The sequence below is a fragment of the Scomber japonicus genome, chromosome 11, assembly GCF_027409825.1.
Source record: "Scomber japonicus isolate fScoJap1 chromosome 11, fScoJap1.pri, whole genome shotgun sequence".
Taxonomy (NCBI): Eukaryota; Metazoa; Chordata; class Actinopteri; order Scombriformes; family Scombridae; genus Scomber; species Scomber japonicus.
The window spans coordinates 17,252,501-17,278,860 of NC_070588.1; the positions used below are offsets into that span (position 1 = coordinate 17,252,501).

A 26,360-nucleotide genomic window follows, 5' to 3' on the forward strand; every position below is an offset into this window, starting at 1 on the left:
AAGAAGAGTGAGATAGAAGTGGTATGGCTAAATTATTGGCCATATATGCAATCGCTGTAAATGGTAGATTAGATGATGGTATGTTTGCTAAGTGCACACTTGAGAATTAGAGGCCCTTGTGCTTTCATCTCAGCTTTCTTTTCTGTTTACTTCAGCTGTTCATATTTAGATTCATTACTAAGAAGAGGCAGGTAGGAAAGACACTTTGTAGAAAGTTTTTACATTTGCTTCTGTTTTTCTAAGCCTTTGGGTATGGGGTATTTGTTTTGCTGGAACTTAGTTTGCAGTTGTTCCTCCTGATCTACCACATACCTGAATCCTTCTTGCTCCCCTTGCTCCCATCTCTGTTCTTTTTCAGCACTGCCTTGAACATGACAAGATTCCTGGAAAGGTCTCTGTAGAGCCCCTGGAGGGAAAAGAAAATCCAAAACAATCCAGTCAGTCACAGTCACAGCAAGACAACTGAAATGCATCCATTGTCAATCAAAGAAAACCTAGTATATGTCCAAATGAACAGGCCTATTTTTTCATCCAAATTACTTTCTTACCCTAAACTAAACAATTTAAATCATAATGTGCCCTCAAAACCATAACACCACAATTTTAAAAAACACTGTACATCCGCATTTCATACTGCTTAGCTGGCACTAGCATGGTAGTTTTCCCACAGCTCTCCTGCAGGTCATCAGTGGAGGGGTGCGTGGAAAGAATGCTCTAATATTTATACAGAAAAGGACAAGTTCTGGTATCTTGTTGTGCAGGAAAACACTCCGTCAAATGCCCTGAATTCCACATGTAATTGATGCTATGTGGCTGAACTTGGGTGTTTGCAACTGCTTTCCATGTCCGAGCTGGTGTGCATTTTGAATCCTTAGAGTTAAACGGTATAACATGAACTCAAGGTTCAGCCTGTATATGCCTGGATGTGCTTATTTACTTTGGAATTATTTTTAGTCTCAAGGAGTTGGACAATGTTTAAAACATGCTAAACACAGCTTGTTGTGTGGGACTGGTTTCTTACACTTAAACGCAATATAGGCTGCTACAGTGTGCCTTACTGTATTAATAGCAGCAGAGAAATCTTTCAATGGTTCCTACCAAATATGGGTATGCCTTTTGCAAACAAAACACACAGTCGTTGCACTGAGTTCTCTCAACCCTAGAAATGAGGCTTACTGGTGCTGTGAGAAAACCTATCGATCCATCCCTTTTCATCCTTGATGGTGTCAGATGAAACATTGTGAGGCCGAGCCTACACTTAATTATGGGAGGAGTACGGGGCAAATCCCTGATGAGCCCCTACATCTTAACTCCAATACAACTACAATATTAACTTTTCATGGGGTTGTACTCCACCAACATAAACTATAAATCATTAATACACTTTCAAGGAGGTATGTGGCTTTAGTGTAATATTGATTGTACATTTTTCCAGGGAAGACACACACAAAGAAAACTATAAAATCTATCTATAAAAATACCATAACTGCTCAAAAGCTTGTGTCTAGAAAAATGCAAAGCAAAGCTGATATAAGAAATATTACAGTTATAACCAATTCTCTAATTCAGTCCATATCAATCCAAGTCATGTGCAATGTCCTCTTCTACAACTGACTAGCACTGTTGTACTGTACTGTACAAATGGTTGATGGTGAGGTTTAATAAAGACACAAAAGAACAAATCGGCACATGAAGGAAAGGTCAGAACAAACTGAAGGCTACCCAGCAGTTTACACAGTTAAATTCTTTGCTCATCCTTATCCATGTGTCTGCTGCAGACCAAAAGTATTTCCTTTGCATACCTCTAGCCCTTATTCTTGCCAAGGATGACATCTCTTACTGACTGATCCAGTTTCAACCCGTTCCATCAAATTAACCAGAGGATCAAGTTTAACGTCTCACAAACTTTCCATCAGAATTTAAAGCTACTTTTACACACACATTCAGTTCATTAGGTAAGGGATTAATAAAGACATCACTCAACATATTAGACTCCATACATCACACTATTAATACCGTTGTCACAAGGTAATTACACCCAGATGAACACACACGAACAAGTGCAACTGCAGGAAAGTAAAAGGCAGAACCAACAATTAATGTCTTTCATGCTTTTCTTTAATCGTAATAACATCTTCATTGCAAAAACTAACTATGACCATGTAAGGGAGCAACTCTTGAGCTGCTAGAAGCTCATACTCCTAACTAAATCAAATTCAGATTTCTTTCAAACTGCTTCCAACTTATTACAGTGTGCTACTTCAGCACTGGTGTGGTTGTTTAATGATAGTAGAAGAGCAGCAAATTTAGTATTACTTTGATAAAACCTATATAAAACTAATGCTAAACTAATACTAATAAATGAAATAAAATTCCTCTCTTAAAGGGTACCATGTAGAGTTTTGCACCACTAATAATGCTGTGCAGTAATGTTTTTCATGTTGGTATCCATTTAGTTTGTTCTTGTTTAGCGCATGAGGACACACATACACAAGTCCATGCACACAGGTGCTATCATTCACATTCCTGCCACTGGTTTCACACAACTACACTGATTTGCCGGTTGCGGTAACGCGCCGTGAAATGCAGTAATGCACAGGCAAAGGCACGGAAGCTAGCAACAAAACAAGGATGTTAACAATGCATATTTCAAACATTTAAGAAAAAAATCAGCGTTGCAAGTGATTTATGAGGAAGGAAATGCATTCCGCACACTTGTCTGGCCTTAAGCAGGATACAATGCAACAACTAATCAGTGACTTAAAGGAGGTTGTAGCAGTCACAGGATACGGACTATCAGGAAACTCTGAACCATACAAGATTTTTAAAACAGCCGTGTTTATTGACTTAATTCAAACAATGATCAAGTATGTTATGTTTTAAGTCAATTTGAACTGAAATGTTGTTATGGTAAAAAAACAAAAAAAAACAGGATTTAGTATAATGTTCAAGAATGCACAAGGGTCTGAATGACATCAGGGTTGACACCTGGAGTATCATATGAAATGTATGAGATCTACTGACTGTGTTTATCTGTATCTATTTATAATACTGTTAAATAGTGTATCAGCATAGTACATTAGCCTCGTCAGTGGAACTGTTGAGTGCTGTGTGGGAGCTGGCTGCTCATCGCCACAGTAACAATAAACATCACCCAGGTTAACCCAAAGGAAATGAGTAATGCCCTCTTTAAACTCCAAAAGCTAACATGACAAATTCCTTCCACTCCCACCCCCAACACAGCTACCAGACACACAGTCAGTATCAACACCACTATGTCAGCTATCATCCACAGTCATCACTTTTCTGAGGTGTGCCATTTTATCTTTAGTGGGGAGGAAGTTAGGCACTGAGAAATGCCTGCCAAACATGTCATATTACTCTGTTCTGAATAATACCAGTATTTCCCCTATAATTGCACATTGTACATAATTTTGTGATGCCAAAAATAAAGCTTAATATCCATTGATTCGGAAATCAATGGTATTTGGGAGCTTCTGTGCAGCACTGTTCTGAAACATGAGTCAACCTCTGTGTCGTTGCCTGGGAAATTCTTGGTACCGTAGCTCCTTTAAGGAATGGGGCAGTGCATAGTGACTGTGCAGTTGAGAAAGAGCAAGAGGGAGTGTGTGTGTGACGGTGAGGTTGCAGCTACTGAAGCAACCTACCTACCATTGGTGAGCAGGTTAAGCATGCAGAGAGCAAAAGAGTTTCTGCCAAAAACTTACATGAGACCAAAGCAGAGCAGCTGCTTGCTAATAGCTTTGTGTGTTTACAGCAGAGAGCAGGAGGGAGGACAGATGTCTCACTCTGCCATGCTGCGACTCTGCTGCTGTGGACGAGTAGACTTATTTTGGGAGGGGGGGGGGCACTGATATGCTCAATAGATTATTTCTATTAACAGTTATATAATCTGTTTAGGTCTGAGTATCTTCAGTAAGTCCTATGAACTCATATAATAAATTATTTGAATGAGGACTGATTGTTTATTTTGCCTTAGGTTGTTTTTAGTTTAGGTAAATGTGCGGCATGCTGAAATAAAAATTTTGGTACCACAATCAACATTGAATGCATCAAAGCGTAAGCTGTTTGCGGTTACAACTCACAGCAAACAGCTTTAGAAAGACAGTCGCCTCAGAGAGGAGCCACAGACTGTATGGTATGCAACATAACAGGCATCAAGATTCCTCAAGCCCTCAAACTCAGGTCCATCCCAGTGCATTTAAGTTGGTGTTTGGATATTAGCCTCAAAGCATGGCCCCTTAGAAGGGGCCTCTCAATATTACAACAGAACAGTGAAAGTCCCACAGTGGCTTCCAGTTTTGTGGACACACACTGACAATAAACACTCTTATTATTCACATTTGCTCAGTGTAAGACACCACAAGAGCATGCACAAGCACAAAAGAGATGCTAAAGAAATACATACCAATGACCTAAATGTTTGTGGGGCAATAATATATGATATTATGGACATTAAGGATGTTTTCCCACTGATGATGTTTCAACCAGGCACATAGGGATGGAAATCAGCACCAGACACCCGCCAAACCTCGGTGAATTTGTGAAGTGGCTGGGGAATTTACTCAACCCATCAGCCACGGTGGCTGACGTACTGTAACATTACCAGTCGACAGCAAGTCTGCTGCAGTTCATATCATCTAGTTTTAGCGTGACATTACTGTCCATGCCACTGTGTGTGAGACATACGTGTGTGTGTGTGTGTGTGTGTGTGTGTGTGTGTGTAAATTTGACCAGCAAAAAAAAAAAATCTTTATGAGACTGATCAGAACCGGTTGAAAGTCATAGCCTATCAGTTGAAAACTGGCTGTTCGATTGATGGCCAATCAATTAGTGCAACAATCAACAGCTTATATGTGGGCACCAAACATTTTAAATTGGTGACTATCAAGGACCACAAAGCCTCCAAAAGGGAAAGAAAGTTGGCTCCAGAGTTTTGTTGTTTTTGTCCATTTGAGTGTCTGAGTGTGTCTGTATGTGTGTGAGAAAGAGAGATATAGAGGGAGAGAATTAAAAAGAGATAATTCTATATGAATAAAGATTAAATACTTTTTTAAATTAGGAAAATGTGTTTTAGTTGTTTGGGGGTTTTTTTGGTTGTTTGTTTTTTTCAATGCAAGAAAAACATTTTGATTACAAAGTGGTGGCTGGTAAAATTTAGAAATCCCACCACTTTGGTTAGTGAAAGAAAAAGTTAATGCAGGTTCATGTCAGCTCTATAACCTTTATATGTGGGCTGTCCATTACATTGGAACAGATCAAGGCAACAATTAAAAGGGCACACTGCAGTCTGTGCTACAGCGTAGAGAGTTTCCTTTCAGAGAAGAGAAATTGGAAAAACTGAGTCATTATGGGGTGCCTCAGGTTATCAACATTTATGTTTTTTCAGGTCATTCCAGTCTTGATAGAGTTCAAATCCACACAGGTTGTGAAGACGAATGGATCCTCACCTGCACAATGCTGACATGACATGTGGTTAATGGGGCCATCTCGCTATACCACAGTCATCTGAGAAGGCCGCTATATATAGTACGGAAATAGGATTGTTTGTCCCAATTGCCTCTGGCAGGGGAAGCATTTCACACACGTTGGCGGTTAGTGAGTTAGAACCTGCTTTGTCCTCTGTTAGGTGGCAGACAATAGAGAATGCACCCTTAAGCTCAGAACTTCACCGCTCTTTGAGGACTGCAGCAAACAGCTATTTTCCACCTCACGCATTCATCTCTTGCCTGTTGAAACACCCTGCCAGCTCTCTCCATCAAGTGATTGTACATGACCGATAACTCTCAGATTTCCACACTGTTGTCATAGTAACATGGGAGTCCTCGCCACGGGCTGACCTTCGAGTTGGTTTATTAAACGCTGCCAGAGGTGATCAGGCTTTTTAAAATCCTCCTGTGAAACTCACATAATTATTATCTTTCTTTTTTTTTTCGTGGTCCATTCACAGAATGCAGGAAAAAGGCTGGAACTGGCCTGTGAGCTCAAGTGGTCCAGAAACAATGGGAAGTTAGCTAAGAAGGCCTTGAAGGAGGAGGAAGTATAGGGCGCAGGTATGAAGGACCACTCATTCTTGGTGTCGGCCATTGTAAGCGAAGGTTGGTATTCACACTAACATAAGAGGAAAAGAAAAACAAAGGACAGACATTTTTATGTAACTACCCAACCGGTCTGGCTCAAGTGCATCCTGCGCAGCCCCCACCTTACAGCAGGCCTTCATCTTTTCATGAGTAATGGAAAAATAATGTTTAACTAGGTATATAATACTACAGCCAACTTGTGTGGTATACAGCAACAGTAAGGTAGATTAGGATTGTCTTTCCTACTGGACATGAACATTCAATCCACTCCTTCTGCCAACAATCTGCCACATGTTAGTTTTATTTCATGATGAACAAATAAATGTGCCCAAAACCTTTTAGTCCTATCAGCTTATACAGGAAGCAAAAATCATACAGCTAGAAAGTTGTCAGAATTGGCCAAAAATTATGTTTCATTATTCTGTCTAAAAAAATGGCAAGTCTTAACCATCCGAATATCTATTTTTGTGCATTTATTCCATTAAAGGGCAAACCAGTACAAAAAGAGACATAACTATTTGTATATGTATATTTATTTCAGGCTCTACATATCTACACATTACAAAATAAACAAATGAAATACCATAACGTCTTTATTTAAAGACAGTCACTGGTCAAGGCAATGTTCAGCATTGCAAACTCCACCACGAGCCACCCGGTCCACCCAAAAGTCCTAAGAACTTTTTTTGGGGAGGAGGAGCTTTCGCCCAGGAACAAACACTGGACTTCAGCTGCCTGCAGCTGAAATACTAGTGAGGTTTCTGAGTTCCGAAAAAGGTTCCTGCAATTGAAAAGGGCTGTTGGACATCAAGAAAAGTGGTTTCACTGGTCTCTTACACAAGATCTTTATATAAAATTATGCAGGCGAAGGATCCTATTAGTGATGGGTATTGGGTAAATGAATACTATCATTACTCAATCATAGAATCACCAGTTATTTTATCATACACTGGTGGGATATTTGTAACATGATCATACAGCTGACTCATCTGAGACCATATAAACAAATCTCAGGGGAGTATTCTTCTCAAACTACTTGTATTTATCTTTAGTTGGCAGTGAATTGTAGTGTTGAGTCATAGGCACAGTAAGATTCAAAGTTCTAGCTTAAGGCTAGTTTCTTATTGAGGAGGCCGAGCCACATGGCTCAAAGTGAAATTAAAAAAGGATAACAAGTCTGATCCACCTGATAGACTACCATGGGAAAAGACTCTGAGGTATCTTGTCCTTGATACTTTCTAATATGATTGATGCATCAATCTAGGCACACATGTTACCTCAGCAGTGATAATGTGAAAACCCATGTCTTTTGATCCCCAGAGAGTTGCCTAGAAGTGTCAAGGCATGTTTTAGAGGGCAATAATTTTTCTGAATTTACTGTTACACCCCGGGCTCTGGAAACTGACTAAACCTGACACTAAAATGTTCAGATAAACAAGACATCGCACATCCTTACCAAATAAATATCACCCTTCCTACTTCACACTGATTAAAATCTAAACCAGGCAACCCATGTGCTTACATATAACCTACATTAATTTAGCTTGACAGATCACTGTGTAACATGGATTTATGGATGATTTCACTTGTTCAATGGGTCTGCCTTCTGAGCTTTCGCAAGCCTGTTTTTCCACTCTGAGCCTTTCCACAACAATTACACTCCTCTCACCACACCAACAATAACCCTACTTCTGAAATCATCAACCAGAAACAGATTTAACTGCATGCTGAGTAACAGCAATCATCTCATCAACGTTATAGTTATTAACTCTTGCTATCACCGCTGATTAAACTTTATCACTCTGATTTTCCACAGCAATCGAGTGTTAATGAGCATATGGAGTAGAAATAACTAAAGCAGGGCCATTGTTTTCTAGACTCAATGACACATTTCCCTCCCAGGACGCCTGATATTTGATTAAGGGTAAAACATTAACAAGTAGTGTTTAAAGTCTACAGGAAGTTTCTGCAAACACGGTCTGAAATTCTTCTCATGCTAGGATTTGTCAGTCACCGTCACATAAATGGCATCACACGCATGCTGAATCAGTCGAGAAAAAGAGCTGTTTTTAGAATTACAGGCTTCCAGCAATATGGTCAACTTGACCCGAGTGACTTTTTACAAAACAGCATGACTAGTTAGTTGGGATTTGAGCCAGTGCACACTCAAAGGGAGCTTCAGAATTTTACAGATAAGATGCCTTTACCACTTGTCAATTTTGGAGTGTAGGTTTATTCTTAGCCTGTCTCATATCAACCACATTGAGTGCAAGTTCATCATGTTGTGTAAGAAAAAAAAAACAGTGCTGTAACTCAACGATGAAGGTAACCAGGTCCACTTATCCATGTCATATACCATAACCAAATAGAGGAGCACTAGCAGTAACTAGCCTTGTACATTAATGGACTTAAATCACAGTGATCTTGCATGAGACAACATACAATTCACTCTTTAATGTGCTCTCACTTTACGGCTCCAGGTTAGGAAGATTTTACAGACACAGTGACGGACAAAAGATGGCACATCTAACTCGAGGGCTAAGTGCTGAACCCTAGCTGCTTTTTCTTTGTCAAGATTCTTTCAGCCACAGAAATGCCTCTATTCAGGCAATGTGATTTCACACAGTGCTGCCCCATTCCTCCCACAGTGTTTGGATCTCTGACAGCTTCCCGCACTCAAGCACTTCCACTGACCACACAGGTAATGCCAATTCAAGTCTACGGGTGTTAAGTGCCCACTAGGGTGGACAAGGCAAGTAAGCCTAAAGTTCAGGCATTTTACTCAAACTGAACCCAAATCTGGATCTGCATCAGTGTTGTTTCTCAAATCCATGTATGTAGTTTACTTTCCTCTCACTGTGAAGGAAACCGTTCATGACGCTCGTGGAGCTAGACTTGCAGTAGCAGTCAAAGCTAAAGTAAACATGACACAGTGGAAATAATATAATTATCAGTTAGCCAGTGTCAACAAAATTAATAACTGGTTTAAACATACAGTAAGTACAGTCCTCCTCATTGCCACAAACACTGCTTTTTCACAGTTTGGTACATTTGAGGTGCTCAGCTCCTCTGTGTGTCTGTCTCTCTGTCTCTGGCTTGACAAAAATGTAATCAGTAACAGCTGTTATGAAGAAGTACTTTCAAACACACGCACACACACGTGCTTTAGATACACACAACCAAGCATGAGTGCACAGAAACACACACTTTCCTGTGTATCTAGACTTAGGATTTATATTCAAATCCTGTCATTTTTGTTAAGCTAAATGAATTATTAGTAAATAATGAAGCTGAATCCTCATACTAGGGAACATGTCACCGCCAACACTGAGAGGCAAATGCAACTTAATATGCCTGGCTGTCATCCTGTAATGTTTTAATAGATTACCTGTGGGGAAATGGGGCAATTAAATGGTGAGTATTTTGATACAGAAATTGTTATAAGCCCTGAAGAAACTGGAGCTAATGCAGTCACATGATGCCACACTGCCAATAAGACAGATAGTGAGTAAGGTGTATAATCCTGTAACTCAATGCTGAAGACACAACCACATCGTTTCTTTGCGTGATAGTGACTGTATAGTCATTTTGGAACATTTTTCTCAATCAATGGATTAGCCGTTTGGTCTACAAAACGTTAGAAAGTGGTAAAAAATGTCCATCACTGTTTCCCAAAGCCCAAAATGCCACCTAAAATGTCTTGTTTTGCCCTGACCAACAGCCCACAACTCAATGGAATTCAGTTTACCAACACAGAAGACCAAAAAACAGCAAATATTCACATTTAACACACTGAAACCAGAGAAGTTTTTGCATTTTTCTTTAAACGTAACTCAAGATAATGAATCCATTATCAAAATAGTTAGTGATTCATTTAAAGGCAATCAACTGATCATTGAATCACTTAGGAAAACACTTTATGAAGACCTCCCATAATTTAGAGATAGTTTAGATTCATGCTAAAAAATCCCAAAATCCTGTGGCCGGTCTGCTTTTCTTTCACACCACAAAATGAGCCCCATAGTTCACTTAGAAGCCAACTGAGACCCCTCAGAGTTTGCATTCCAGCTTAAATGTGAATGTTTTGTTTAAACCGTATAAAACTGGTTATGCTATGAAAGTAAATCAGGACATGATGTTGCTGTAAGTTTGGGTTTGTGGTATCAAGTGTGCTGGAATCCCAAATCATTACATTCATCATTTAGAAACAATCCTGAGTTTGCTGAACTCAGCTAATCTCTACAAATCTGCCTTTCCCATTGAAACAATGTTATACAGCGATGAGTAGCCCCTAACAAAAGTACAAAATCATCATCTTCATCGTCGACAACTCAGCATGTGCTGTCTGTCAGGTCACTGGCTCAAATAACTTTCCCTCCTCAGCCATAACAATGTGACTGTAGTGCCAGCATCTGCTACTGGCCAACTGGCTGAGGACCATGGGAACCAGGCTATGTGGAGACTGGGAGGCAGCCTCTTGTGGCATTTCCAATAAGATGAGTGCTCTGTAGTGCAAACAGCTCATAACACTGCAGTTGGTAAGACAATTGAAGTAGCACTAGCCTTGGCGCAGAAGCATGCAAATCCAGTGTAATGGTTCCATAATCCGCGTAAAATTGCTAAAATTAGGCTGGAAATTTAATACATTTCCAGTATCTCCAGGTTAACTAACAGCCAGCAGAACTAGAAGTGACAAAGCTTGTTCCACCTGTTGAGTTTAAAATGGAAAATTAACAGTGTACATACAGTGGAATTGCCCTTGAAGCAAGATTGGGACAAGAGACTCAACACAGGAAATGGCACATGTTGTGGCTCCTGTCAAGGTAAAACGGCAAGAAATTGCAAGGGTGGAGAACTCATAACACTGTTAAAGAAGCACAATGAGGCAATAATTTCATGCGGTGGCTTTGATCAAAGTTGCATCATCCAAAAACAGCTTTGATTTTCAAAGCACCTAGCCGAGTTATAAGAGGATTCCTTCATTGGAAATATGCTGAAAACAGCAAAAGTCGTATACAGCCAGTGGTCAAACTTCAATGACTCAATCTGCATGGGCGGACAAGATTACAGTCCTTTAGCCTTAGAACTACTACTATATCTGGGTTGGGTTCTGGTTTTAAAACCACCGCAGCCAATCACAAAATACAGACTACCATTAGCATCAAACAAGACCACACAGTTAAGGAAGTTAAGTACAGAACCGTAATGAACTCTGCATCCTAGTGAGCAGGATGTTAATGCACAACAAATATTACAAATCCCAAAGATGAGCAAGTCTCCTCATCTTCAGAAAGGTTTTAAGAATTACAGTTTCTTTTAGGTTTCTGCATTGTCATGTTGTGAGCAAACAACTCCTCAAGGGCGGCAAACATCTTCTTATCTGTTTGGATAATCCATCATGTGTTTCACCAATTAAACATCAGGAAAAAAGTGTGCAACACCTGTCACATGTCCACAGAGCCTAGCCTAGGGCAACATCTTCATACTGTTTGTTTTGTTCCACCTCCATGGGCTTTCCATTTTCAATAATATGTATATAGGAAAATCAGCAAATCCTCACAGTCAACACAGCATGATGGCTTTATGACTTGATGACTGACTTTAACAATTACAATGATCATCTTGTAGGCTACTGATTATTACAGTAAATTGAGTAATTTGGGGTTTTGAACTGACAAAGGGAGCTATTTCAAGACACCACCTTTGGCTCTGACAAGCTGTAACGGGTATTTTCTTAACCTTTGTGGATTTAACAACAAAAATAGATGAGTCAATTGAAAAAAATCATTATAAGCTGCCACCCTGTTTCAGACTCAGAGAAGTGTGTAGCTATTAATGGACTACGCTTTGTTCCATTAATCATGTCTATTGTTTATGCAAATGTATATTTAGCCAAGTTATCAAATTGTTATCGGCTCATTGATTAATTGAATAAATTAATCGATTTAGCTTAGCTCCAAACTCTTCGTGACCCACCTTTAATAGACAGCAGAATGAAGCTAACAAGGCGCACATGAACTAAATGAGCCGCTAGCTGCACTTCACACAGACCAGACGGAGACATTACCTGCGAGAAAAGTTTGACTGAATATCAGGGTGGGGTGGGAGGGGGGGGCAAACTGGAGAAATTAACTTAACTTTGAGGTAGTTTGACTAACATTAAAGCCTCGCAGAGACAGAGACAGTAACAGAAGTTGGAAAACATCGAGTAAGTTAAGTTAAACTAATGTGTGTCTGCTGTCAGTCCCGTTGGATGTGACGACAGCTCGGTGGGCATGTCCCGACATTCCTCCCAACTTTAACTTAACTTAACTACCGTAAAAAAAATAATTTAAAAAAACCTTAACCGGTGAACTGACAAAACATGACTGACTGTGTATTCACAGCCACATTGGTGAGTCATTTTAAAGTCTTACCTGGTAAATGTCATGGATAGGAACTACCGCAAATTTTTATAAAAGTTTCCCCAGTCCTCCGGCGTATCTCCACACGAACTCTGTCCCCACTTCATACAACGAAGGTAGGCTAGGCTACGGGACGCTCGGCTCCTCCTCCCTCTCCCTCTCCCTCTCCCTCTCCCTCTCCCGCACCTCCTCCTCCTCCTCCTCCCCGTCCTCCACCCTGCATGAGGTCATCTGTGCGGGAGGCACATCAACAGAGAGCAGGGAGGGATTTATACATTTTCAGAACAGATGGACTGTCTGCAAGACTTGACATGAAAGTGTACAACTCATCTGTAACTTCTGTTGTGGTACATAAATAACATTGACTTGATATGAACATTGACTGGAAAGACTTTGAGATTTATATACTGTGCACACTAACACATGTGATTATCACTTGATTATCACTTCTTTTGAATGTGAAGATAACAAAATATGCACTTTTTGATGTTATTAGGGGCATTTCATATGCATCAAGCTACATTTCTCAACTCAAACAAAAAAAAATGAGTACCTAGAAATGTTTGTCTGAAGAAGTCTGTCACCAAAATATTTTATGTTTTTTTTTAATTATTAGGCTATTATTTTTATTCTATAAAATGATGATTCTGATGTAATTATTGTTACTGTTATCATGATTGAATGCAGCTTTTTTAGTCCCATTACCAATACCAATACCTGGGTTTACGGCATCAGCTGTTACCAAGCACTGATATGATACCAGTGTATAATCAATAAGCTGTGTGCCTCACTGTGTAGAAGAGACTGCAAAATCAGGCTTGACTTAAACATCGCTTTCCTTACCTTATAAAACAAAATGCAACAAATAAATATGTTAATATACATTTACTGAATAAGTATTTATTATATTAAGTAGTTGATACCAGATCAGTCCATTGTCACCTGATCCAGCTATTTGAGTCAGTTTTATATTGATTGATTGATTTTGTACTCCTCCTATGTATGTATATAAAGCTTCTTGCTCATTCCCTCTACCAAATGTTTGTTTTTTATTTGATCATATCATACTTGAATTCCCTTTCACTTGGTTTCCTCTTTTTATTCTTCATACGTTTATGTTTTCTTTCTTTTTTTTTGTTAATCTGACTGTTTTCAATTAAGTTGAGAAGGAAAAACTACACTCCTCTTACTCTTCTCATTCTTCATTTATCTGTGTATGCTTCATAGACATGGCAGGATGTAAGAGATGCAAGATGCATGAATTAGTTACATTAGTACATTAATTAACTGTAAACTGCAGGGCTACAGTATGGGGGGGTTAATTACTTTCGAATTGTACTTATGCAAATTAGATTAATCTTTTTTTAATTACACAAAGAACAAGTACAGATAATATGAAATGCAGTTAGACAGCTCACCAGAAGTGCAAAATAGGGCAAACATTATGTACAAAATAGTGGATGCTATAAAAATATCAATGAAAGGAAGTAAAACATCTGCATAAAAAAGAGTACATGTTTATACATATACAATATAAAAAATAAATAAGTGGATGTTGTCTTATTTATATTGAGTGATTCTTTCACGCAATTTCCTGCCTATGAACTCAACATAACTAAACCCTAACTTAAATATCCATCTCACAGCTTTATCTCTCTTTGCCCTGAAATTAATAACAGATTACATATTTGTTTCCAGGAAACATCCCAGGAAATGATTAGTAATTACTGGCAGCCAAAATTAAGTGTGAGACGCTGCTAAAACATGAAATGGACCATAAAATGCAGCTGATGGTGGACCTTGTGTTGAGATTGTTTTATCACACATGAAGTATTACCATTTATTTTTCGATATTAAAATTAAAAGTTCTACTACCAGGAGAACATTTCTGTAAGAGAAATTCTGAATCCTTTATTATTTATTCCCTTGGCCTAAAAGTAATTGAAACAAACTGAGTCAGCTGCCTAAAAAATACAGTCCCAGTTTTTCATTACCAGGATACCGTTATTCTTCTGTTTCATATAAAAGTCTATTAAAATGGTCCAATCCTCACTTTTGATTGGCTAGATGGGCTCTGAGATTGTACATTACCTGATTACCATTACATTTACTAAGTATTGTACTCACAGGCTACTTTTAGGCCTGTTTCCATATTGTCTAACTTCTGCAACATGGCAATACATTAGCATTTACATTAGCATTTACATCTTCTTCTCAAATGTCAGGATTTGTTACGTTTTTCTTTTCATATCATACCATATCTTTGGGTATTGGAGTATAGTGAAAACAAACTTTTTGGGCTTTTTTTGGTCATTTGATTAAATAAATGGTTAATTAAAAATAGCTGATAATGTGAAATACACAATATCCTCTATTTCAGATCAAAATATTATTTATATTATGTCTGAAGTTATTTGTGATCTAGATTTTACCTGCAAAACATGAAGGAGCTCATAAAGAAATATGTATTGCATTAAACCATCCAAGGGTGTGAAAAAGGCCAGCTCCACCTGGTCTGGCTGCAACAATAAAATGATGCTTTGCAGGAATAATTTATTAACATGTTAAAAGAAGATGGGATTGAAAAATGAGCAAAAGCTTTTATGTAAATCAAACATAATTGATTTTGGTTTTAATGGTGGCTGTTAAAAGCAGGATGTTATGTTGTTGTAGCTTTCTATATATCGTATGATCTGAGTGTGCTGTAGGCTTCTTGACCTTAACATTTAATCATACACATCAGCTTATAGCTTCATTTAAATGTAATATCTATATACAGACTGAAATGCTTTCAAGATGCAGGTATAAAAACATGTTTAATGAACTTTTAATCAAGCAAAAGCTTCAATGGTGCAACAACTGTGGACAAAAACACAGTGCAGCTCTTCCCTCACCTCCCTCTGGTCTGCTCAGTGAAGCTCTCAGTACATCTTAGTCTACAGTGACCTCATGAGGCAGCAATGTTTTATGCAGCGTGTCTCATGTGATACATTTGTCACAGTAAACATGTACAACAATGTCTTAGATTTTAAAAATGTGATTATGTATTATGTATCATATAAGATTAAATGTAAGGGGATTATATTGCATAATGTACTGTTGTAATTAGAATATTTATTTGAAATGGAAACCAAATTGTCTCAGTCATCCCACTCCTCTGTGTGAGGTACAGTCATGTTTTCTCAGCAGTGTGGTGGGCGTTATAGGGTCAGAGAGGCTCCTCAGATGGCTGAGGATGGGCAGACACTGGCAGTGAAATGCACCATGTCTGCACGTCTGAGGACCACCAACTGCTCTACTCCTCAAACAGGGCTGATGAGGTCTCTGAACACAGATGGTATCAAAGGCATGTGTGAACAGCATGTGCATCACAGAGAATTTAAGGTCAGCACATTGTGTGCACAAGGCCGTCGTCAAGTACTTTCTTGTCGAACAAATGAACAGATATTGTTTGTGGACTTTCTGATGCAAACAAAAAGGCCCATGACACACACACTCAACACACAGGTTTGCTTTAGTCACTCTTGGGGTATTTACATAGACTTACAATCATTTCCTGGTGTAATCTGACCCTTACCCTAACCGTAACCTATCCCAAACCTTAACCACTTATCCCAGAATATGTGTTTTTCCTATTGGGAACACGGCTTTTGGCCCAGTTGCATAAACCATCTCCGATCAACTGGTCTTAAGTCTGGTCACTGAAGGTGACTTAAGTCATACACACACACACACACACACACACAAATGAATATCATGGTCAATGAAAGGTTTCTTTTTTAGCAGAATGGCCATTTGTCACTGAGGCACATATTTTGAGCTGTTTTAGTAGAAAAACACATGTGTAAATACTAAAAAGAATAATGGATCAATTCCATATAGATGCTTTGGTTTCAGGATCCTGTTGTTGTGCATGTTAAGTGCTTTTCATACCATGACAAGTCAAAATGTCATGACAAGTCAAAACAACTGTGAAAAAACTTGTAATCTCATTGTAGGATCTGCCATTTCTGTGGTATGATGAGAAAATTTTAAAAAAAAAAGAATTCAGTGGCTGAAAAAATGATTCTTTACACGCTACCTTTCCTTGGAAAATGTGTCTAAAAGTAATAAAGGCTGATGTTAAAGCGTTTTTCTCAGTTTTTCTTGCCACCCATCAGGGTTTATTCCTCAGCACAAACACTATATGACAGACATGAGAGCAAAACGCTTAATGTAAGCAGGCTGAGGAATGTAAAGTGGAAACCAGGAAACTGTTTATAATCCTCTTGGCCATCAATCTCTCCTATCTCCCATCTCGTTTACAATTCACCCCCAAGCCTGTGTCTCAGAAAATGATTAAAGAATCACCAGTGGCCTGTAAGGTCTGTAAGTCACAGTTTTCTCACACAGAGGTGAGCTCCTCCACAGCCGTAATGACACAATACAGCCTTGTTTTTGTGTTTTGGTATTATATAAATATGATAAGACACCCAGATGTGTTTTGCACAGTCTCATTTTAAGACAAAGTATTGACAAGATTACAAATTAGTTTCTGAATTCTGTCCTAAAGAAACAAACCACTGGGTGGCCATATTGTTTCATGTGTATGGAGAGGGCTGAAATGATGGGACCTCTAAACCACTGCTCACATTATGTTGTAAGTGCATAATTTAACTGCACTGCAGAGTTGACTGTTTCTTCACTCAGCTGTTCTTTTAACATAAACTGGGACACCTTTATATAAACATGTTTTTCTTTTTTATAGATGCTTCACTTTGAGCAATTTACCCTCAAGCAAAGCTGAACAGGTTCTGTGGTTCGTGTTGACAGGCAAGACCTAGCTAGTCTTTATGAGAAGCTCTCAAAGAGCGTTGACATTTAGACCGTTAAACTGAATCTGTGCCAGCACACACTGAAAACATCCCAAGAAACCTTCAATTAAAAAAAAAAAAAAAAAAAAAATCTCATACTAAAGAGACTTTCTTTGGCAACCTAGAGGGGTGGATGGGTTAGACTGCGACAATGTAATAATGTTATTGGTGCTACATGCAACAGTCATTGAATGCACAGATTTTTTAAAAGTTAATATATGCTTGAAAAAGTAATGAAGATTGTAATGAGATCTTATGCAAATAACCTATATTTGAGCCTTCAAGTTTGTAAACAGCTATGTGCTGCCACCTACTGGTCATCGAGCCTTATTGCAAAAGAAAAAAAAAAGTCTAGTAATGCCATGCAATATATTTTTTATTAAATCTAGTAAGTGCCAAGCAATACATAGTGAGGTTTCACAGAAAAAACAAAGACACAAAAGTCTCTCACCTTACAACCCCCCCCAAACTCACTTTAAACATAGGTCTACCCAAATGCCATGTGATTTTCATCAGCTGGTAAATACAACTACAGCATTTATCTCTTAACACAAGGAAAGACACAGAAATGCTGGTTTATAGCATCCTCACAAACAAGCACAGGCAGAAAAATAAGCTAATGTTTCTCTTTAAAATGTCTGACATCACTGACACTTCACAGACAACCTGTCAGCCCCCCTCACGTGTCTAACGCTTCATGTTTGTCTTTCACAGTTGACTTAACGAGGATCCCTTCAGGGCGTTTCTTCAACATGTCGTTCAACACTTCCTCGGCTGCTGGATGAAGAAAGTACGGGGCGAGTGGTGTTTCTCCACCGCGGGGAGCACCTTGCTGTGCCTCACACTTGCTGGGGTCTCTGGAAAGTCATGGCTCAGCTGTGGAAGATTACAGGCAGGTGTTTATGATCCAAAAAGGCCCTGTGGCCAAAAGAGGCATTGTAATGAATCAGGTTTGCTCCGTTTCCAAAAGGGAAGCGTTTGTTTACCTTGTCGAGAGTTCCTGCCAGAAGTACACCAACTTGTTGCATCCTGTTGGAGGTGGCAAGGGACCTGCTGCTGCAATATTTGATCAAATTTAATAATAAACACGTGAAAGTGACGCTGGACATTCAAAAATCACATGGAACATATTTCAAAGTAATTCATGCAAAATACTTGAAAAAAAAAAAACCTTAAAAAAAAAAGGAGACGATTCTTTGACATGGCATAGCAGAAAAAGAACAGGTGCAATTAACATTAACAATACTGAATTGCTGATATTGGTATACATAATGGTTCATCAGACACTTTAATGGAACCAAGTCCATGTGATGAGATCCACATGTGCATTGCCTGTCAACACAAGTCAAAATATCTGCTGTGAAAAACATTAGGTTGTAGGGCAGTGATCACCAACCCTGCATCACCCCACTCTAAAAACACACCTGATTCTAATTAACTTATTATCAAGCTCTTTGACAGGCTTCAGCCACTTGATGATGAGTTAAATAATTAGAATCAGGTGTGTTAGAGTGGGCAGATACCTAAAACATGCAGGGCAGTAGCTCTGCAGGAACAGGGTTAGTGACCACCTCTTGTCTGTGAGCCTACCTCAGTTTATCAGACCTCTTTGTCTCCTTCTCTGTAGTCCCATGGGTGCCAGTCTCTTCCAAGCTTTTTTTGGCCACCCGTTTACCTCCAGCCTTCACTGTTGACCCCACAGAACAAAAACTGTATTCATTTATGTTACATGGGAAAATAGAAATATCTGCTGGATTAAAGTAGTGTGAATCTGTATTTTTATTTTTTATTTTGAAAGTTTACACTGTGCAGGGGATCTGAAACTCTCTCCAAACCTATAAAAAATACCCCTCACTCTGGTTTAAATACTCACCAGTCACATCCACACATAGGCCATACATAGTCTGTTATGAGTCATAAAAGGGAAGTTTGCTATATTTTAAAAAGGGGTCACAAGCCCAAGAGGTTGGGAACCACAATCCAAAATATTTTACACATTACAACATGAGATAAAATGCTAATTAGACCTTCAACAGTCCCCCCCCCCCCCCATTAACTTTTATTAAAAAAAAAACAAACTCAATCCTACCAACTTGTTTACCCACAGACCCAAGTTTACTTATATTTACTCATATTTCACAGGTGCTGTATTCTATCATTCACATCATTAATGACTTTGCTAATCAGTTTCTTCCTAATGACTCTATAACATTGTTTTCTGTTTTCATCAGTACCTAATAAAAATATCAATATATTGCAGTCATGGGGGACCCCAGTTAAAAAGCACCCATTTCTGCCTCTGCAGTTTCAATGGATGGAACTATGTATTGATTTCATATTTGCTGGATGACCTAATTTAAAGTATCACACTCTATCAGGGGGATAGGGACACTGTCAGTCATTTTGAAGGCTTTGTGGAAATAAAGAACTTGAGATAAAAGCTGAAATTTGTATTAAAAGTATGTATATATTCATTTTACACAATATGCAAATTAATAGTAACTTCCCTAAAAGGGTTTCTGGCGTGACATGTATTGCCTAATTAATACTATGTTGAGTAGAAATAAGTAATGATGGGTTGTTTCTTACAGGAGGTGATCCTTGTAATTAATGTATTAATTGTACACAAAATGTAACAAAGTTGAACTAAACATCAAAAAGGATAATGTAACAAAACTAAAAGATGGAAATATTGGACTTTTCCAGGATTATCATTTTAACTCTACATCAATAATGTGGAAATCAAAAACATAAAAGCAGCATGACTAAAGTAGAGATATAAGTAAGTGTAACACATCACGCATGCATTGAATTGAGTCTCTGTGCTCAGAGTCAGTTTGTGGGAACACAGTGTTACTTTCACCAGAGGCCTGCTTGAAAACAGAAAAGAAAAAAAAAACACCATGTAAATGAATCGGTGCTGCAAAAACCCAGATTGATGTGATTATCACACCAATGATTATGATTTAGCAGTTTAATATTAAACCAAACTTTAAAAAAAAAAAAAAAAAAAAAAAGGAGGAGGGGAGCGTCACCCATAGCTCGGCTCTCTAAGTGGGTCGAGCAGTGAAAACAACAGCGTCCGACTCAAAGTAGTAAAAAGAAGAAACAAAAAAGTTTTAAAGAGAGCAACTGTAAAAGGTTCAAACAACAGTTTACCTGCAGGACGGTGACCAGCTTTCAGTAGAGGAGTCTCCATCGCTCCTGGTTTGGACAGTTGCTGCACCATGTTTAAAAAGTTTGCAGAGACAAAGTCACAGAAAGCACCTTCTCTACGCCCACTCCGTTGTTTTTATGCTCAAACAGAGATGACGTCCTGTGTAGCAACAGGAAGCCCGCAGCCAGGGAAACGCCTCTCTCTCTCTCTCTCTCTCTCTCTCTCTCTCTCTCTGAGTAGTTCACTGATGCCCAGTCAGCGTTTATACATGAAATGAAACTAGAAACCGCCCCGGATTGATTATTGATCATTTCTATATTCACGTAAGTATCTCCGTTATTCTCTTTCAGAATTGCGTCTTATTTAAAAACATTCAAATAGCGATCAGATATCGATTTTTAAGTTTTTCAAGGTTGATTCACGGCTCGACAGACAGCCATGTTAATGTTATTAGTAACACCTGTGCCTTTCCAGCTGACTAGTCAAAGTGCTGTGAAACACGCCTTATTATTGAGATGTAGTTTGGAGAAGTGAAAGGCGTTTTTCTTTCATTTCATTCAGCCCTGCAGTGGTATTCATTCTTCTGCTTACCTGGATGTGTTGAAGCTTATTCATGCATGTGATCTACAGACACTGCCTTGAACTTGTCTGAAAAACTTTGACACACACTGCAGAGGTACTGGTTTATGAGGACCTGGTAGACAAAATTGTTGACATGAAATCTTAACCATTGAGGACAAGTGTTTAGTTCATATTCACTATTTATATTTGAAATTCATTTTTTTTTATTGAGGTTATCTTCTTCAAAAATGTATTTTGTCATCTCCACATGGAGGTGACAGATTAATGTTGATAAGGATTCAATGTTCTGCTTCAGGCTCCTCAGCTGTGTAGTTCAACTGGTTCAAAGCTGGCCTGCATCTCTTCATGTACCTGAGTAAATACAATGTAATGAAACATTTTTTTTCCCACCACAGGAGGAGAATAAATGCAGAAGGGTTTGATTTCTCGCTTGGATCTCTCCGCTTATTTCTGTTTGTGTGTGTAGAAGGTAGCAGCAAATAAAAGAGAGGAAGAGATGTGTGTGTGTGTGTGTGTGTGTGCACTCTACCTGTGAAAAGATGCAATTACACCACCAGTTTAAAAAACAAAACTCACCTTTTTATTATTTGAGCATGGTTGTGAATGATGCCATCTTTCCCCCACATCATTTCTTCATATTTATATATCTATAGAGTTTTAACATGGCACAAGTTTCTTTTCTAACCAGTGCGGATGAGTGTAAACCAGGTAACATGTTTTTTTTTCTCTATTTACAATAAAATGAAAGAAATGTACAAGACTCTATGGCATTACACAGCTTCGACATTAAGTACAGATACAATTTCATCCCTCTGTACAATCTAACATCATTAGTTTACTAGTATTTTTTTTATTTGTATTTTTTTTGTTGTTTTGTTTTACAGATATGAGTTCATGATCCATTTTGGCTTCAGCACATACACATTCCCCATCTTGACTCTTTATCGCAGACCCTCGCTCACATGACTCACACCTTCAACCATGCTATCACAGCTAAGAGTTTTATAAAGAAAATAAAACTAACATCTAGACAGAGCAGGACGCACGTCTCTCTCTCTCTCACGATAATGTCCGGTTTCTCTCAGCAGACCCCCCCGCCCCCTCCCCCAGCATGATTTCCATCTTCCTCAACTGAATAAAAAATAACTAAAAAAAAAAAAAAAAAAAAAAAACATTCCTTGATTTCTTTCTTTGGCACACATTCCCATCCTTTCCACTGCTATCGCTCAGTTGAACTCCCCTCCGTACAAACACATCCACTTTTAAACAAACACACTTATAAAGCCAAGTTCATGAAAACGTTTGTCGGTTCTTGTGTGTTCCCTCGGTTCCTCCTCACACTTCTGCTGCAGGGTGAAGACAACACCCCACTTTCCCCACCCCAAATTCAAAGCCCTGTGACTGAGAATCAGGGATGAAAAGAGGTTGTTAACTGAAACACAGGAGCATTTCCAGACCTATACCCAGGAGTCAGGAGAGCCAGGGTACTGCTCTGCCCTGTAAGAAGGCCTCCGTGTGCTAGCGTAAAAGTCCACATAGTTGGTGGCGGATTTCAGTCCGTGAGGCTGGGAGCTGTAGTCGGCTGTGGGCGGGTAGGTGATGACCTCCTCCAGGTAGGGGTCGTCGTAGCCGTGTGGATGCTGCAGGTACATTCTGTATGTATCGTAGTTCCTCCGGCCGGGATCGTCTGTATAATACATAGGCTGCAAGGAAAAGAGGCAGGAAGGCTGTGATTAAGAACAAGCAGCAGAGTCACTAAGATTTACTCAAGTACTGTAGTTAAAGTCCTCCTCCACTCAAAAATGTGTTTTGTTCATTGTTACTGTTAGATGTTTGAGCTGCCCAGTGCAGAAGGATGTATATGTGCAGAATTTGACACTAGAAGGCTATTTTTATATTTGTCTACTGAAGGTGGTCACAATTCACAATTAGTTTGGAGTCAATTTTCTTACTTGAAACAAAATTTTTCAAATGCAGGAATTTTAGGAGTAATGGAGTTGTCTCCTGTTGTGGTATTGATACTTTAAGTATAGTTTGACATTTGGTAAATAGGCTCATTTGCTTTCTTTCCAAGAGTTAGATGAGAAGCTTGATACCACTGTCATGCCTGGATGATGAATGTGAAGTCACAACCAGCAGCGAGTTAGCGAGCATTATGACTGTCTCTCTCCCAAAGTAACATATCTGCCTACCAGCACATCTAAAGCTGAATAATTAACTTGTTAAATCTTTAATGTTTAATCAATACAAAACCCAAAGTGTAAAATGACAGTTTTGCGGTGGGTTATGCATGAGACTGTTTCTTGATCAGGTGCAGTCTCCTTCCTGCAGTGTCCCCTGGTTGCCAGGAAACCTCACAGTGTTGATATCGATCTCATCTATTTCTCGGCAAGAAAGAGAATAAACCTATTTCCCAAAAAGTCAAACTATTCCTTTTAGTGAATACCTCCTCCATCACTGTCAAAAACACAAAAAAGCACAATACCTCAAACCAGTCTTCCATTGATGGTAATAAAATGTATCAACAAATACTAACGTCTCAGCAGTTTCAGCAAAATGCACTTTTGTCTGAATGGACATTTTTCAACCACATTAACAACCTTCCACCCCACACATCCCTCGCCACTAATGTGACAGAAAACAGCTTCAAGGTAAATGGTAGAAATGGGGTAATGACTGTCTTCACACATTAACTGGTCTAAATGTGATGGGATGAAGGCCATAGGAAAAGTCTCCGATTTCCTCCCTCCTTCTCACTGTGCCTGTTGTCTGAATGGGCACGCATGGACGTGTCCCACAGTGACAGGTGCCTGAGACGCACCCAGACCATCCCAATCCCAGCAGTCACATTCACTCTTGCTCAGACAATAGCTGATGTGCTGGGTCGTTCCCAGCGTCGCCTTTTATCCACCGTGGAATACGTGTCAGTCTCTTTGTATTAGTCAAGTGAGGTGGAAGAGTTGGGCGTCCTCGCCAGGTGGATACGGCACAGTGGAGGGTTCTCAAACAAGCACCTTGTACCAACACTATCAAACACTTCCTGGAAGAAAACACTGATTTCCAAGAGTGGGTTCAGACCCAGAGTTTATTTCTTAGCCTGGGCAATGGTGTCAAGTAAGCCTGATACAATGAGTCAAGAAATTGATTTGTCGATAGTCATTAATCTAATTAATGACAAGTGTGATCATTTACTGAAATAATCATTTAAGTCATTTATTAAACAAAAATGACAAATATTCTGATCTCAAGTGTGATCATTTTTCTTCTTTTCTTTCTGTGAAGTCACTGTAAATGTAATATATTTGATGGTTTTTTTGGGTGCATTTGAAGACATATCCTTGGCTTCTGGAAAATTGTGAGAGTGATATTTTCTATTTTCTTACATTAATCACAATAACGTTAGTTACAGCACTTGACCCAGACTTTTTTGGTTTTGATCCACATAAACCTCCACAAATATTTAAAATTTTCAAACACTGATTTGTTTCTGACTTGGAAGATGCCAGACTTTTCTGCCAGCACCTGAATGAAGCACAGTAATCATACCTACATATTAACAGTAAAAACCACCTCAATGCCGCACACTCTGAATGTGTACTTCTATTTGTTGTAATGTGGTTCAACTATGTTATGTTGTCTGTTGTCAGTCATTGTCCAAGGAAGTTCTAAACTACTACAACATTGTTTGAATAGACGCAAACTAAACAGTTAATACTGAGTTGAATTGTGTCCTTCAAATATTTTTTTGCTTGGTTGAATCAGAGCACACGCAACAAGCACAGGTGAGCATGCAGATTGTGTTAAGTAGAACATTTATTCAGATTGATTAAATTTACCTGTGTTCTTCTGGGCTCTTCTCTTGTGGGCGATGGGTAGTAATACGGAGGAGGCTTTCCAGACCCTAGAAAAAAGTTTAAAAAAAACAAAAAACTTGATGCATTTCATATCAGTGAAAAACTGTGCACACCCCCATAGGGCAAATGTCTGTATTTAGACAGAGCAGGATCAAGAAGTGCTAAGCTGTACTGGGCTGAGAAATAACACCAAATAATAGAGTTGGCCACTGCTGTTCTGTTGTTTACATAGCCCATGGGATGGGTATTTTTGTTGGCACTTTATCCAACCGGTGGAATCCAGAAACTCAATTTCCACTTCGCTATGTAGTGCATGGACTGTTGAGGCTGCGGCTCATTTTGTTTACTCTGCCCTCCCCACTCTCCTGCCAACCAGCGTAGGTTGGCGAGAGCGCTCGTCTGGTTGTAGTGTGTCTGGGTACCCACTCACTGCCCCTGTCTGAATGCTGCGACTTGGGCCCCCTAACAATGGCGCCAATGTAATGTCCAGCACTGGCTACCCAGACCACTTTACTGCTGTGTAGGCCATCTCCATCACAAAACAACTCTGAAGAACTCTGCACTAAACTGACTGTCTGTCTAAGAGCTGGCACATGTTGGTGGTGATGATAAGAGAGGACTGTCTTTGCAGAGAGCAGACTGACCGTGGAATCTGCTTGGAGCATTATGAGGGATAAAATAGATAATTCCCTACACAGAGACAGCCAGAGGGTAACATGTGACTGCAGTCTGGTGCAGGGATATGATTTCAATTAAGATTTTAAAAAGCTGTGTTATGCAACGTTCAATGGCTTTCAGATGTGTGCATTGTTTCAGTACCTGTATACTGGTTTTTATGAATACTGTTGTCCCCATGGTAATTATAAAATTGCATAGTTGACTGTGCTCTCTGATAATCTCTGATAGTGTCTCTATGCTCTTTGATTCCCAGCATTGCAGGAGACGACGTGGCACTGGCAGCTGTGAAGAGAGAAAAACACATTTTAACATGAAATTCCAGAGGTTTTCCTGTTTCATTGGCGGTAGCTATTTTTGTGCATTGAGGTCAGTAGCTAGCTGAACCTACCAGGGTGGTTCACTGGGGACACTCGAATGGTGCTGGTGGGGAGGGTGGGCTGGGACTTGAACCTGTCCCGTTCAAGTGTTGACACTGGAGTGAGGAAATGGTTTTGGTTCCATCCATCCTGTTAGGAAACAGAAATATTTGTTGTACTGTTTTCTTTGGTCACACAGGGAATGATTGAAAAATTCCTGTACTGCACCACATGGGCTGAAGGGTTCACAGTAAGCCCAGATTCTTGAAAAGGCACAATTACCAATTTATTTTAAGCTGAAATCTACTGATATTACACATCATAGTCTGTTTACAGGTTTTGTGAAAAAAAAAGTTGTATAATGCCATATTTAAA

General features: G+C 39.2%; 3 protein-coding genes across 8 annotated transcripts in view; all 3 read right to left on the reverse strand.

Moving 5' to 3' along the window:
• LOC128367611 (protein TANC1-like) overlaps positions 1–12,603 on the reverse strand; it is a 98,425-nt gene extending 85,822 nt beyond the window's left edge. Inside the window, exons 1-2 of the mRNA XM_053328226.1 lie at positions 12,518–12,603; positions 313–406 (exon numbers count right to left, since the gene is read on the reverse strand). Of these exons, the coding sequence (XP_053184201.1) occupies positions 313–373 (61 nt within the window). The 5' untranslated portion in view covers positions 374–406; positions 12,518–12,603. The remainder of the gene's footprint in view (positions 1–312; positions 407–12,517) is intronic.
• Positions 12,604–17,915: 5,312 nt separating this feature from the next.
• On the reverse strand, positions 17,916–20,634 carry dap1b (death associated protein 1b). 3 transcript variants are annotated; one of them, XM_053328683.1, is made up of 4 exons: positions 20,518–20,634; positions 18,949–19,045; positions 18,345–18,414; positions 17,916–18,234 (listed from the first exon to the last, which is right to left on the reverse strand). In XM_053328683.1, exons 1-4 carry the CDS (start codon positions 20,585–20,587, stop codon positions 18,118–18,120), a joined length of 354 nt encoding a protein of 117 aa, XP_053184658.1. In that variant the 5' UTR covers positions 20,588–20,634; the 3' UTR covers positions 17,916–18,117. The 3 variants fall into 3 exon arrangements, with proteins under 3 accessions (XP_053184658.1, XP_053184660.1, XP_053184659.1); XM_053328685.1 differs by having other exon boundaries at positions 18,345–18,408; positions 20,518–20,602; XM_053328684.1 differs by having other exon boundaries at positions 18,345–18,411; positions 20,518–20,602.
• A 1,029-nt stretch (positions 20,635–21,663) lies between these two features.
• Positions 21,664–26,360, reverse strand: part of pkp4 (plakophilin 4) — an 82,080-nt gene continuing 77,383 nt past the window's right edge. For all 4 annotated transcript variants that reach the window (XM_053328360.1, XM_053328358.1, XM_053328359.1 and 1 more), the window contains 4 exons: positions 26,018–26,135; positions 25,771–25,911; positions 24,934–24,998; positions 21,664–22,800 (listed from right to left, as the gene is read on the reverse strand). In XM_053328360.1, the coding sequence (XP_053184335.1) occupies positions 22,555–22,800; positions 24,934–24,998; positions 25,771–25,911; positions 26,018–26,135 (570 nt within the window). In that variant the 3' untranslated portion in view covers positions 21,664–22,554. The remainder of the gene's footprint in view (positions 22,801–24,933; positions 24,999–25,770; positions 25,912–26,017; positions 26,136–26,360) is intronic.